The sequence below is a fragment of the Scyliorhinus canicula genome, chromosome 9 (assembly GCF_902713615.1).
Source record: "Scyliorhinus canicula chromosome 9, sScyCan1.1, whole genome shotgun sequence".
Taxonomy (NCBI): domain Eukaryota; kingdom Metazoa; phylum Chordata; class Chondrichthyes; order Carcharhiniformes; family Scyliorhinidae; genus Scyliorhinus; species Scyliorhinus canicula.
Window position 1 is genome coordinate 52285163 of NC_052154.1, and position 15027 is coordinate 52300189.

The window sequence follows — 15027 nt, forward strand, 5'->3', positions numbered from 1 at the left end:
TTTGATTATTTTTTGTAGGTGGGCAGAACGGTTACAACATCCCTCAGGTGACTCAGTGTCCTGAGATAGGAGAATATTTAAAAATGTCACCAGAGGAGCTACATGGATTGGATCCTAAAAGTATCCAAGGCTTTGCACGAAGACTGCTATGTGATGCATACATGTGCATGTACCAGAGCCCAACTATGAGTTTGTACAAATAGACTGTGAATCCTTCAGTGCTTAAAGAGAGAACCCCGGATACTAATTTATTACACTTTTAAAAAAAGAAATTCTAAATTACATAAAATAAAGTGAAAGTATTGCTGTAACATGTTTTGCACTGTAGAATATATTTAGTATTAAGTGTTCAGTAGTTGAGTGTAAAAGTAGGACTAAGGCCTGTTTAAAAATGGAATTCTTGTGTGAATAATGAATTTTTTCTTCATTTTGGTGGGAGGGGGGGGAAGTATATAGGTACTGATTTGTTAATGAATACCTTTGCAGCTTTAACAGATTTAACATTGAAAACTGTTTTGTTAACCTACACATCATTGGAATAGTGTTGACTAATTGCAACATGCAAACTCCTAACTTGCCTGTTAACTATTTGGCACATGTTGCTCAGTGGCAATCCTGCATTCTAACAAATGCAAGTTCTTTTTTATTGTCAGCCCCCATGAGTCACAGTTCTTTTCTGTAGATCAATATTGGTGTGTTTCGTGATGTTGTTTTCCACTGTATTATGAACGTATGAATCAGATATTTTTGTGCACCTATAAAACATTATTGCAATTCTCTTGTAATTTTCAAAAATCTTGGTTATACTGGAATAGGGTTTTGTCTTTGCAAGTTCTTATTTTCCCTCCTTTTGAACCTTGTGGGAGAATGAGATGCGGGGACACAGCAACACTTGAGTTAAGTATATTTTTAGTGTTTGTATCTTTCTATTCATTTGTGATGAGGCCTAATCGGTTGGATCCTTGCATCGGTAATACAGTAAAATGCAGAGATCTGTTCTTTATCTTTTAATTTTTTATCATTGCAAAATATGCACTATGGGAAGCAATTCTCTTCTTATTTATTCTTGCACAACAAAATCTGTATCTGACGGAGATGTTAATCAAGGAACGCTATTTCTCTAAAGTAGTAAGAAAAATACTGCTGAGCAGAATGTATGCAACCCTTTTCCTGCACCTAGTTAATGAATTGAATTCACCTTTGGACTCTGCTGCACACATCAGAGAGAGTTTGGAAAATAAAATTGGGTATCATATATGAACAGGTTCATCCTGATTGTACTAGAACAAAGAGAACAAAGAAAATTACAGCACAGGAACAGGCCCTTCGGCCTTCCCAGCCTGCGCCGATCCAGATCCTTTATCTAAACCTGATCCCATTAGCTTTGAAAATCAATTTGTATTCCGTCTGAAAGTATAATATTACATGTATGGGATCTTTATAATTCTACAATAATAATCGCTTATTGTCACAAGTAGGCTTCAATGAAGTTACTGTGAAAAGCCCCTAGTCGCCACATTCCGGCGCCTGTTCGGGGAGGCGGGCACGGGAATCGAACCCGCGCTGCTGGCCTTGTTCTGCATGACAAGCCAGCTGTTTAGCCCACTGTGCTAAACCAGTCTTGGGTTGGTTGTTGGTAAGCATCTATAACTGCCTTTTTTTATCAGAATACAGTGTATTGCTATAGTCCTTGAAAAGAAATAACTGGAATCAGCAAAATAGCCAAGTATTAATGTTCACTTGCAGCAATTTGGAGCACCTGAAGAAAGGCCATCAACTTGAAACATTAATGCCATTTCTCTCTCCATGGACGCTGCCAGACCTTTGGAGTATTTCCATTATTTTATTCTTTTTAATTTCAGTTAAGTACCTCCTAGCTTTTAATATGTCCTTGTAAGTCAGATACCATGGGAATACACCGTTGGCCTTCTCATTTGGAGTTTCAGTAATTCTAAATTTTGTTACAAAATGAGCTATGCATGAAGAAAGATGATGTTTTGTTTGCTTTAAGGAGAATAGGCACTGGACATTTCTTTGGTTCAGGGTTTTCCCAACAAGACAGTTGCACTCTGATTTGATTGGTTTTTGGATTGAGCATTGCTTTCTGAGAGTTGAGCTGTGCGGAGTACAGCCCTACAAATGTATACACCAGACATGGTGAAGATCGACCATGAGTATGCTTAAGATCCAGGGCAGAGTTTTTCCTCATGGGCTTCTTAATCCCACCATCAGCTAAAATGGAAACCCGAAGTCCACGCTGTCTAGTGAATAGTGACTCATTGTGATTTTCCCCAAATTGACAAATTAAAGGCCAGAGGGTGGACCCACTGTCAAATCCAGAATGTTCGACAGGTCTTTAAAGCTGGAGGACCAATCGGAGACCTTTCCACTTGAAAACAACAAGCAAGATGCCATAAAATAAAAATAGAAGAAGCTGTAAAAGCCCACCAGATCTGGCAGTATCTGTGAAGAGAGAAACTGTTAACGTTTTGAGTTCAAAGACTATCCTTTGGAACTTAGGAAGTTGAGTTTAGAGAGGAAGAAGGTACCTCAAAATGGAGGCAACCTCTCTTTTTAAACATTTGAAACAAAGCAAAAGAAAGACTTGCATTATATAGTGCTTTTCACAGCCATCTCGAAAGTGCTTTACAGTCAATTAATTACTTTTGACGTGCAATCACTTGTTGAAAACACGATGGCCGATTGTACACCGAAAGCTCCCACAGACAAGTTATTCTGTTTTTGTGGTGATGATTGAGAGGGAAATATTGGCCAGAACACCAGAGATGACTCCTCTTCAAAGTAGTGTCATGGGATCTTTTACATCCACTGGACAGACAGATGTGGCTTCAGTTTAATCTCTCATCTGAAATACCAGCAAATGTGCAAAAAGATGTTTGCAGCTGGGCCACCATTGTGGGGTTGGGAGTACCTAATCACCAGGCAGCCTGGGGTGTCTAAGCCTGTTAGGTGCGCAGCCCACAGCTCTCGACATGCCCCACTACACTCCTGCCTTCCAGCAGGGGGGCCAACTTCAGGCAGCTAAACTAGCCCCGGCCACTTCAGGGATCTTTCTATTTGGCCTCTGGCAATAGACTTTAATTAAATTGGCTAGCCCGCTTGCGGGTGGGCAACCCTGCCAGCTCCTCCACCCCATCCCTCTACCAGAAAAAGCACCTTGTTGCAAGAAAGAGCCTGTCAGACAGCAGCACAATTTTAGGACCAGACGACCGCTGATCCAAACCTGGTGGGGCTACAAATCCTGGAAGAAGTCTATCTCCTTCTGTTCCACTTGCTGATTGGAGGCAACAGAAGAATAGAAAAGGAAACTAACCTTAATTGTCACGTGCTTGTCAGTGCATAAATGTTCAACTTCCCTCCCATGTACTACCATTATTTTTTTAACTTTGCTGTGTGTTTCCTAGAAAGATTCCATGAAGTATGACAGGGTACATTTTGTTTTTTAACATTTCGTCAATTATCCTGGTTGCAAGTTCCAAAACAGAATGCAGTTTTATTATTGTTCAGCATTTAACTTGCACAACTGGGAAATAGTTTTTAATTTAAAGTTTTTGAATCCGGTTTTTCATTTTGCATTTTCTACCTGTCAGTTTTCAAGTCAATTCTTCATGAAAATTGGATGTTTCACATGTGAATCTCCTTTACCTGTTGTCAAATTTTTCAACTCGGTGCAGGCCACAAATCGGCAACCACACTCTAAAGTCATATTAAGTGGGTGGATCGTAGTTGTGGGAAATGTAAGCTGACCAAATCAGCAGGGAGTGGCTTCTTGCAGTGTTTTAGACTAAGAAGTTTGCATTGGGCCATGCTTTATCTGACCAGAAGCTGTCTGCTATTGTGATTGGGTAATGAATGGGTAAAATGTTTCATTCCTCCATGTTAATTTGGTTCACCTAGGGGACAAATAAAAACAGGATACAAAAAATTATTTTTTTTGTTTATTTGATGGAAGCACAATACAATGTAGAGCATAGTTGAGTTCTATATCATTAATGAAGTAACCTTTTTGCAGTAGCTCAGAAGTGACAGCCTAATTGGAACCAGGTCCCAGTCTTAGTGCAGTTCTACGAGAAGCCTTTGAGAGACTTTCTCGCATCACTTGGCCTTGACACTGTGGTGTGTAATTCCAGTGTGGTGCCAGTCTGCATTTAAAAGTAGTGATCTCATAGGCACTTTAAAATTGATAGTTTTTTTTAGAACATGTGCAGGGCTCTTTGCATGAGCAATTCCAGTCAGTCGGTATAAATCAGGTGTTGCTGGCTGTGAATTGATTTTGCAGCTTCCAATCTGGGACTGGTAACAGTGTAGTTGGCCTTACAGTGCATTCAGTCCTTGCATTTCTTTTTAAATAGCTTGGTTCAGAATGATGACACAGAACTGATGTACTATTGGAAAATGAAGCAGCATTTTAAGAGGTGAAACTGAATTTTGTTTAATGTTTTTATTTATTTGGTTGTACAACCTAAAGAAATAAATAACTTGAATTTGTATTGTACCTTAGTCCATCTCGTGCTGAACTGAGAAAAATAATTTAGCATTTTGTATGCTTTTGTAAATTCATGCCTCGAGTCTGGTAAATGCACATGTAGCATCTGTGACAACTGCTCAAATATGTAACATGCATGCTGTCAATCTGACTGCATCAATTCATTTAATTTAGAGTTCCTTTTGTAATGTATAGCTTTAAGTCCTCAATTGGTGAACTCAAACATTGTGACTTTTAGTCACAGCTGGTTTATTTTTCTACCAAGGACAGTAACAGCACGCATCAATTTGCGTATTGGGTTATGCTGTTTATAATGTTGTGATTTGCTCCTCCCATCAAAGAACAACCAGCAGTTAAGGCTACAGTTTTGTTAATTAAGTTTGAACTACAGATCCTGGTTAACCTTTATTTTAAAATGAGTTTCAATTCCTTTGAGTTTTCAAGACTCTTTTTTTGGATGGGCAAAATAGCTTTTGGTGATTTGAAGGTGCAAAACTTGAGGGCAATGAAAAAGAAGGGCGGTGTTCCAGACTTTACAGAAGATAATCTAAATGTTTGCATGGTATTTTGCAGCCATATTACAGGAGCACTGAATTCTGATAACTTGAACAATTTTAAATGATCCTTGTTCCAATCTGATTGCAAAGTCTATTTGGAACAAAGTCGATTTTTTTCATTACTTTGCTTGTGTGATTGTCTTCTGTACCAAGTGTTCAATTCAAAATTAAAATGTTTGAAATGTATAGTTTTAGCACTTTGTGGGAGTGTTTTTTTTTCCATTGATTGCATCAAATTTGTTCTTGGATGCATACAGTTAGAGAGTGGAGCAGCCTATTTGGAAAATACTTCATGCAGTAGAATATATTCAAATTCAAAGGGAGGATGAGCTTTCCAAGTTGTACAATCCTTTCCCAAAACATTACTTGTTCAAAAAGTTGTAATTAATCTTTACTTAAGCAAAATGTTGAGGGAATTGAGTCCTTTATGAAATTGTGTCCTGTGCTGTAACAATTTATGTGATGTACTTCAAGGTTTAGGCAAGTTTGTATATTTTCTTTTAGTAATGATTTGAATTATGGCTCCACCTTCAGGCTATTATTTGAATCGCATCATTCAAAAAAATGGCTTTTCATAGATTTTGTAACAAACTTCCTATTGATTTTAAATCTATTTTTTTAATATTACCAGCTGTTTGAAGGACCAAACTCTACAAGTCAATTGTGTTCCATAATTGTGGAATTGTCAACTTTGCATGTACTTGCAGAATACAATGAGATCACCAGTGATTATTGACTGAGAGTTCACCATAAAGCAATCACCTGGTTTATCAGCTTATGCCTGGAATGGAAATTTAAATTTGTGTTGTATCAATTTGTTCACATAGTTCCAATTCTAACAATATTTAAAGTACCAAACTTTCAGTAGGATGCGCAAGCTACGAAGTGAATTGACTAATTATTATTAAAGTCAGACAACAAATAATTGTTTACTCACCATGGAATCATAGCACTTAATTATTCAAATAATTAGTAAGTGTGATTAGTTAAAATAAATGAATAGTTACAGAGACCATTTGGTAATGTCACAGTAATTCAGCATTAACTGCTTGCTGATAGGTTTGCAGCTGTAGTCAAGAATGTGAAAGTTGTGAAATTAATTTAGGATTAATTCCTAGGATAATTGGCTTTTTAATGCTTTTATCTAATTTATTCAAAAGTTCCAATTTTTAGAGACATGCAATTTATTTGCTGTAGTTTCCAGATGCAGGGACCACTATTCATGGTGTTCCCATGTGTGTGGAATTGAGGCGAGATAAGTCATAAAATCTGTTTACCTACTCATCTTCATGATGTAACATGTCCGCAAGTGGCCTCTATGCAGGCACCCTCTGCGCACACCAGAGGCTACACGTACAGGCTGCTGAAATGGAAGTTGCAGCAATACACTGCAGACTGCTGGATAATAGTTTTCTATTTAGGGACAAACTAAGGCACACCAGGGGATTGATCGGTCTCCAATGAGTCAACATCAACACGGTATGCCAAATGGCAGCTTCTTGTGCTGTTACCATTCTGTGACTCTTGCATGGGAGGATCATCTACGACCGGCTGATAACTGATGGGGGAATCAAGAATTCATCCCTCAGGGGACTTCCGGTTGCGGCTATGCGGAGCTAAGCCGCACGTTCGGCAGCTCCTGCCAGGAACGGACTTTTGGGCTCTTTTTAGGGCCCCCAGCGGTACTTTTTCGACGTTTCCCGACGTGGGAAGGAGTCAGCAACATTTCCCCAGTAGTATATGGCCTGGACCAGGAGTGGGGCGAGTAAGAAAGTGGTTGCAGCGCCAAAGCAGATGCGAGGGCAAGAAGCACAAGATGGCGGAGACCAGGAGGCAGTGGGCGCAGGAGCAGCAGGAGACTCTCCAGCGCTGCTTCAGGGAGCTTAAAGCGGAGATGCTGGAGCCGTTGAAGGCTTCAATTGACAAGCTGCTGGAGACCCAGACGGCCCGGGGGTGGCGATCCGAGAGATCCGACAAAAGGCCTCCGAAAGAGAGGACGAGACCTTGGGCCTCGCGGTGAAGGTGGAGATGCACGAGGCGCTCCATAAAAAATGGCAGGAGAGGTTCGAGGAGATGGAGAACCGGTCGAGGCGGATAAATCTGTGGATCCTGGGCCTTCCGGAAGGGCTGGAGGGGTCAGACATGGGGGCCTACGTGGTCATCATGCTAAATTCGCTGATGGGAGCTGGGTCCTTTCAGGGGCCCCTGGAGCTGGAGGGGGCGCACAGAATATTGGCAAGAAGACCCAAGCCGAATGAGCCGCCACGGGCGGTGCTGGTGCGGTTCCACCTGTTTGCTGACCGGGAGTGTGTGCTCAGGTGGGCCAAGAAGGAGCGGAGCAGCAGGTGGGAGAACGCAGTGGTACGGATCTACCAGGACTAGAGTGTGGAGGTGGCAAAGAAGGCCGGGTACAATCGGACGAAGGCGGTGCTGCACAGGGAGTGAAGTTCGGCATGCTGCAGCCAGCGCGGTTGTGGGTCACCTACAGGGACCGACACTTTTACTTTGAGTCCCCGGAGGAGGCGTGGGCCTTTGTGCAGGCCGAGAAGTTGGACTCAAACTGAGCGATGGGTGCGGGAGTCTGCATGTAACTGTGTTATATTTTGAGGGGGGGTACTCTGTTTAATGCTGGATCTTCGTTGTTTTCAGGGCGGATGGGGCACTGTTTTCTGCTTGGGTTTATTGGATGGGCTCGAGGAGGGGGGCAGACCTGCAGTGTGGGGGGCTGATGGTGTGAAGGGGGGTTGGGGCCCGGCGAGGGGACCGGGCCGGTAAAGGGAGCTGCTTTAGAGGAGGTGGGGTCGGGCAGGTGGAAAGCGCGGGATTTTTCCCGCGCTGAGAATTGACGGGGGTGGGGCCGGAGCTGGGAAGCGCGGGCTTTTTCCCGCTTGAGAGCGGGAGGGGGAGGAGGAAATCCTGCTGGTGGACACTGGGGAGGAGGGGAAGCCCCACGCTGGGAGGGGTCGGAGGAGTGGCGGGAGTGGCCGGGGTCAGCAGGAGTCAGCTGACTTGAGGAAGTGCAATGGAGGGTGTGACGCAGCTGGGGGGGTGGGGGGGGGGGGGGGGGGGGGGGTACCGGGTTGCTGCTGGAATGGCCAAGAAGGGGCTGGAGTATGTAGAGGGGGCCGGGATGGGGATTTGCCGCCGGGGGAGAGGGCACGTCGCGAGCTGAGGAAGGGTAATGGCTAGTCGGCGGGGGAGGGGGGCAGGTAGCCCCCTGATCCGGCTGATAACCTGGAATGTGAGGGGACTCAATGGGCCGGTCAAACGGGCCCGCATGTTTGCGCACCTGAAGGGGCTGACGGCGGATGTGGCCATCAGGAGACTCACCTGAAGGTGGCCGATCAGGTTAGATTGAGGAAGGGATGGGTAGGCCAGGAGTTTCATTCGGGGCTGGATGCAAAATAACGGGGTGGTGATCCTGGTGGGGAAGAGGGTGTCGTTTGAGGCGTCGAATGTGGTGGCTGACAGCGGCGGGAGGTATGTGATGGTGAACGGCAAGCTGCAGGGGGAGCGGGTGGTGCTGGTCAACGTATACGCCCCGAATTGGGACGATGCGGGTTTCATGCGGCGCATGTTGGGCCGGATTCCAGATTTGGAGGCGGGGGGGCCTGATAATGGGGGGGGGGATTTTAACACGGTGCTGGATCCGGCACTGGATCGATCCAGATCCAGGGCGGGTAGGAGGCCAGTGGCGGCTAAGATGGGAGGGGTTTATGGACCAGATGGGAGGGGTGGATCCATGGAAGTTTGCGAGGCCGAGGGCCAGGGAATTTTCATACTTCTCCCATGTGCATAAGGCCTATTCCCGGATTGTTTTTTCGTTATGAGTAGGGCGCTGAATGTGAGGGTGGAGGATGCTGAGTATTCGGCGTAGCCATTTCTGACCATGCCCCGCACTGGGTGGACCTCGAGCTGGGGGAGGATAGAGACCAGCGCCCGCTTTGGCGCTTGGAGGTGGGGCTGCTGGCGGACGAGGAGGTGGGCGGGGGGTTTGAGGATGTATCGAGAGGTACCTGGAGGCCAATGACAATGGGGAGGTCCGAGTGGGGATGGGCTGGGAGGCGCTGAAGGCGGTGGTCAGGGGGGAGTTGATCTCCATTCGAGCCCACAGGGAGAGGAGAGAGCAGGGAGAGACTGGTGGGGGAGATGGTGAGGGTGGTCAGGAGATACGCGGAGGCTCCGGAGGAGGGATTGCTGAGGGAGGAGCGTAGACTCCAGGCTGAGTTCGACTTGTTGACCACCAGAAAGGCGGAAGCTCAGTGGAGGAAGGCACAGGGAGAGGTGTATGAATATGGGGAGAAGGCGAGCAGGATGCTGGCACACCAGCTCCGTAAGCGGGATGCGGCCAGGGAGATTGGTGGAGTTAAGGATAGGGGAGGGAATGTGGTCAGGGACTTTTATGAGGAACTGTATCAGTCCGAACCCCCAGCGGAGGAGGGGGGGATGGGGCGCTTTTTGGACCGGCTGAGATTCCCGAGGGTGGAGGAGGGACAGGTGGAGGGACTGGGGACGCCGGTTGAGCTGGAGGAGCTGGTCAAAGGGATAGGGAGCATGCAGTTGGGGAAGGTGCTGGGGCCGGATGGGTTCCCGGTCGAATTCTATAAGATGTATTCAGACCTGTTGGGCCCCCTGTTGGTTAGGACCTTCAACGAGGCAAGGGAAAGGGGGGGCTCTGCCTCCGACGATGTCTCGGGCGCTGATTTCCTTGATCCTTAAGCGGGACAAGGATCCCCTGCATTGTGGGTCATACAGGCCGATTTCACTCTTAAATGTGGACGCCAAGCTGTTGGCGAAGATTTTAGCCACGAGGATAGAGGTCTGTGCCGCAGGTTTATCCATGAGGATCAAACGGAGTTCGTGAAAGGGAGGCAGCTGAATACTAACATACGGAGGCTCTTGAATGTTATAATGATGCAGCGGTAGAAGGGGAGGCGGAGATAGTGGTGGCGTTAGACGCGGAGAAGGCCTTTGATAGGGTTGAGTGGGGGTACTTGTGGGAGTACTTGTGGGAGGTACTGGAAAGGTTTGGAGAGGGGTTTGTCAGGTGGGTGAGGCTGTTCTATGAGGCCCCGATGGCGAGCGTGGCCACGAATGGGAGGAGGTCGGAGTATTTTCGGTTATACCGAGGGACGAGGCAGGGGTGTCCCTTGTCCCCCCTGCTTTTTGCACTGGCAATTGAACCCCTGGCCATGGCGCTGAGGGAGTCGAGAAACTGGAGCGGGGTGGGGAGGAACACTGAGTGTCTCTTTATGCGGATGACCTATTGTTGTATGTGGCGGACCCGGTGGGGGGAATGCCGGAGGTGATGAGGATTCTCAGGGAATTTGGGGATTTCTCAGGGTACAAGCTCAACTTTGGGAAGAGCGAGCTGTTCGTTGTACACCCGGGGGACCAGTAGAGGGGGATTGGTAGGCTCCCACTAAAAAGGGCAGAAAGGAGCTTCAGGTACTTGGGGGTCCAGGTGGCCAGGAGCTGGGGGGCCTTGCATAAGTTTAACCTCACAAGGCTCACAAGGTGGAGCAAATGGAGGAGGAGTTTAAGAGATGGGACATGTTGCCGCTGTCTCTGGCGGGTAGGGTGCAATCAGTCAAGATGACGGTGCTCCCGAGATTTCTGTTCCTGTTCCAGTGCCTCCCCATCCTTATCCCGAAGGCCTTTTTCAGGCGGGTTAACAGGAGCATTACGGGGTTTGTGTGGGCGCACGGGACCCCGAGGGTGAGAAGGGTGTTTCTGGAGCGGGGCAGGGATAGGGGGGTGGCTGGCGCTACCCAACCTCTGTGGGTATTATTGGGTTGCCAATGCAGCAATGGTGCGTAAGTGGGTGATGGACGGGGAAGGGGCAGCATGGAAAAGGATGGAGATGGCATCCTGTGTGGGCACAGGCCTGGAGGCGTTGGTAACGGCGCTGCTGCCGCTTCCTCCAACAAGGTATACCATGAGCCCGGTGGTGGCGGCTACCCTCAGAATTTGGGGGCAATGGAGACGGCACAGGGGGGAGGTGGGGGCCTCGATGGGGCCCCGATACGGGGGAACCACCGGTTTGTCCCAGGGAGGATTGATGGTGGGTTCCTGAGTTGGCAAAGGGCAGATGTTAGGAGGTTGAGGGACCTGTTTGTTGACGGGCAGTTTGCGAGCCTGGGTGAGCTGGAAGGGAAGTTCGGGCTCCCCCCGGGAACACCTTTAGGTACATGCAGGTAAGGGCGTTTGTCCGGCGGCAGGTGGCGGAGTTCCCTCTGTTGCCGCCGCGGTGGGATCCAGGACAGGGTGCTCTCGGGGGTGTGGGTTGGAGAGGGGAGGATCTCGGCAACATACCAAATGATGTGGAGGTAGACGAGGCCTCGGTGGAGGAGGTGAAGTGTAAATGGGAGGAGGAGATTGAGGGGGGGATGTGGGCGGATGCCCTGGGAAGGGTGAACTCCTCCTCGTCTTGTGCCAGGCTTAGCCACATACAGTTTAAGGTGCTGCATAGAGCTCACATGACCGGGACAAGGATGAGCCGGTTCTTTGGGGGGGGTCGTCTTTGTTTTGGGCAGAAAGGACGTGTATATTTGTTCTTTGCTAATGACGGGCGTTAATTTATTTCTTCCTTTTTGTATACACGGGGGGGGGGGGGGGGGTCTTTGTTCTTTTCTTAGTATTTTTTGTTATTGATATTTTGTGAAAATTTGAATAAAAATTATTTTTAAAAAAGAATTCATCCCTCAGTACCCTCTTGTCAATAATCCTCTGGATCATGACCACCAGTGCCATGGAGTCATGGCATCTGACACTGCCAAGACCATCCTGGGTGATATTGCACCTGTTTCATTCACTCATCCTCATCCTGAAAGGTATCATGAAATGGAAACAGCAGCTGAAGTGATCATGGACTGTCCTTGCCTCAGCTGCAACCTGTTGCATGGTTCTTTAAATGTAAAGTTCCAGAGCTAACACCTGAACTGAATAACACTTTCCCTGCACATCTGTTGATCAATTTTTGGCATTCTTGTGGTGCATCAGGCCATTGAGTTGAGTCATTTTTTTTTTTGCATTCGGCAATTTCAGGCACAGGCAGGTGCCACATCTGTATGTGCAAATTCTGTTGATTCACATTGGACCGGGTGGGAAGTAGGCAGCAATGCCTCCCATATTGCCAGTCTACAGATAGTCTTGCCTAGCGCCCCTTCTAAATTAGTTACATGCACAGATGGCATGATGTTCACTTGCAACAGCGCTACGCAAATTAATTCCATATCCTTGGTGTATGTAGTTAAGCCTGGTTATCAATGTTTACAGAACTGATAAGAAACTCCTTGTGAGCTGGTGTGGATCAGCTGGCTGCCTTGACCTCACACCGATGACGTTTGCCTTATGAGACTTGAGAGAGCTGAGTGCTGTGCTATATTAGATGACATTTGTTTTTCGTCCACTTGATTGGTAGTAGATGTATCTGGTCTAGCCATCTTAAATCTCACCTCCCTTAATCTCTAGCCTAAACTTGATCATATCTGCCCCAATTTGGCCAACTGCGGAATTTTGATCGGTGTGGTCTAGAATGCTGAACATTGCCAGCTACATGTCTGGTAGTCGATCATTTTTTTTTACATAAATATAGAGTAGCCAATTCTTTTTTTTTTTCCAATTAAGGGGCAATTTAGCGTGGCCAATTCACCTACCCTGCACATCTTTGGGTTGTGGGGGTGAGACGCACACAGTCACGGGGAGAATGTGCAAACTCCACACGGACATTGGCCCGGGGCCTGTAACCACTGTACCACCGTGCTGCCCAGATGACAAACATTCATAAACTCTTTTTTAATCTGGCACATGATGAGAACATTTTTTGATTTTAAAGAACACTGTGGGTGATTACACTCCTTACTATGGGGGGTAGTATTATGCAGCAGCTAAGATGGTGGCCTATCGCCTTTGGAATTGTGTTCAAATACAATTGAATAGATTGTAAATCTTTCAACTGATGCCTGTAGAGATCCTATGCGAAACTCAAAACTTAGTTGGTAATTAACAAATTTGTTCTAATTCAGCAGTAATTGAGTGAATGGAGTTGGAAGAATTTCCATTTTTGAAGTTAGCACAAATAGGAATGGAGCTGAGGGACTTGCTCTACACACTGCATCTGTCCGGCCCAATCTGAATTAAAGACTCTTTACTAGCCACAGGCCACTCTAGGTAGAGATGTATTAAGATATTTCACTATAAGTACAAAGTTTGATACTTAAAGGCAGTGGTGTACAGTCAGTTCAGTTGACATCGGTCTGTGGAGTTCCAATTGACTGTGGCATTGCCTCTTGCTGTGTCCGGTTGACTGCCGTCTTCCTGCTCTCTCTTGGGGTGTGTACCATGGGGCCTAACCAGCTGTTTTATGCCCTCCTTGGCTCTGGCCTTGTGCCATATTAGATGACATTTGTTTTTCGTCCACTTGATTGGCTTACAATTACTTTATCCTTCGTCCATAAATGTACAAGTTTGTATGTACCTCACACTCCTCTAAAATAGTATTTCCTGTCCTTTGCAAAAAACTTTGTTCCACACCTTTAGCTGATACGGCCAACTTGGCTCCACTTTCTGCCATTATTCTTTGCATACAGGTCAGTACAACCAAAAAAGTTTTTCATCAAGTCTTGACATGTTTTAGGCAAAGCCATTGCTTTGCTTAGTGAATTAACAATCACATCGTTTTTCAGCATATCATAAAGTCACAAAACTTCAACTAAATCTATGCAATTCTCTTTGAAAAATATTGCGTAAGAAAAAAGATGCATTCTTATTTTATGGTTTTTACTATATTGTCTCGTTAAGACAGGCTCTGTGGATATGTAACAGGCTCCTCGGGCAGACTTTTCCCAGCCCAGGGAGGAATGGCAGCTGGAAGCTGGGTCAGGACAGCTCCTGACATGGTCCCACCACCAGGGAGATTTCTCAGGCAACCTGAGAAATGCATTGGCTTCCTGCATGACAGTGGGGAGCTGGCAATTTGCATATTTCAGGCCCCAATTTGGGTTGATTTTGAGGACTCATCTGCACGGATGGCACAGAGGTTAGCACTGCTGCCTCACAGTGCCAGGGACCCATGTTCCGGTCTTGGGTGACTGGAGTTTGCACGTTCTCTCCTTGTCTGCGTGGGTTTCTTCCAGGTGCTCCGGTTTCCTCTCTCAGTCCAAAGATGTCCAATGGTTAGGTGGAAAGGCCATTCTAAAATTGCCCCTTAGTGTCCAAAGATGTGGGGGTTGGGTGGGGTTGTGGGGGAGTGGGCCTAGTTGAGGTGCTCTATCAGAGGGTCAGTACAGACTTGATGGGCCGTGTAGGAATTCTGTGGATTTTGCTGGCTGCCGAGTGACCCCCAGTGCTCGCTACCTTGCTGCATGCAGAGGTGGTCACCTTCATGAAGGTGGCCTCCTTGTGGTAGACATGGGACAGTGGAGTAACAGAGCCAGAGGTTTCATGGTTTCATCCCCCGAAAAAGGGGTCAAGAGAATCAAAGGCTACTTTGACCCCAACAATCCAAGCAGTGTGGTTCCCTGAATGAACCCACAATGGATGCAGTTTGGTCCCCCCGCCCTATAGATACTCCATTTTACATCTCTTGAGGTGCTCAAACCCGGCAGCCAATTAGGAGGCTGATTCTCATTCCCAGCAAGTGTGCTTCAGACTCCCAAAACCCATGGGGAAACTCCATCCCCTAATGTTCCATGCTGCAAAAGGTCGGGGGGTGGATGGCATGACCACGTTGCTCTCGTTTTTCCCCATGCGTTAACATTTTTTCCAGTGGATGAAGGATTCAAATCAAATATTGTTCGCTTTGACAATGTTTAGGAGCAGAAGATCGAGCTAAAGATGGACTCTAGATCCCTTGATCTGACAGTATTGGAGCTCAGAAACCCTAATCATGTAATTACTGACTCACCAGCTCTTTGACTTTCTATCCATGTCTTTCCTGTTTTTATTTCTGATTTTGGGCAG

The 15027-nt window shown here is 46.7% G+C and overlaps 1 protein-coding gene across 3 annotated transcripts in view; it reads left to right on the forward strand.

Annotated features, from left to right (window-relative positions):
* Positions 1-5258, forward strand: part of cylda (cylindromatosis (turban tumor syndrome), a) — a 72073-nt gene extending 66815 nt beyond the window's left edge. For 2 of the 3 annotated variants that reach the window (XM_038806705.1, XM_038806704.1), the window contains exon 17: positions 19-242. In XM_038806705.1, the coding sequence (XP_038662633.1) occupies positions 19-203 (185 nt within the window). In that variant the 3' untranslated portion in view covers positions 204-242. Of the gene's footprint in view, positions 1-18 lie in introns of all 3 variants that reach the window. The other variant, XM_038806707.1, reaches the window with a different exon arrangement.
* Positions 5259-15027: the final 9769 nt, after the last annotated feature.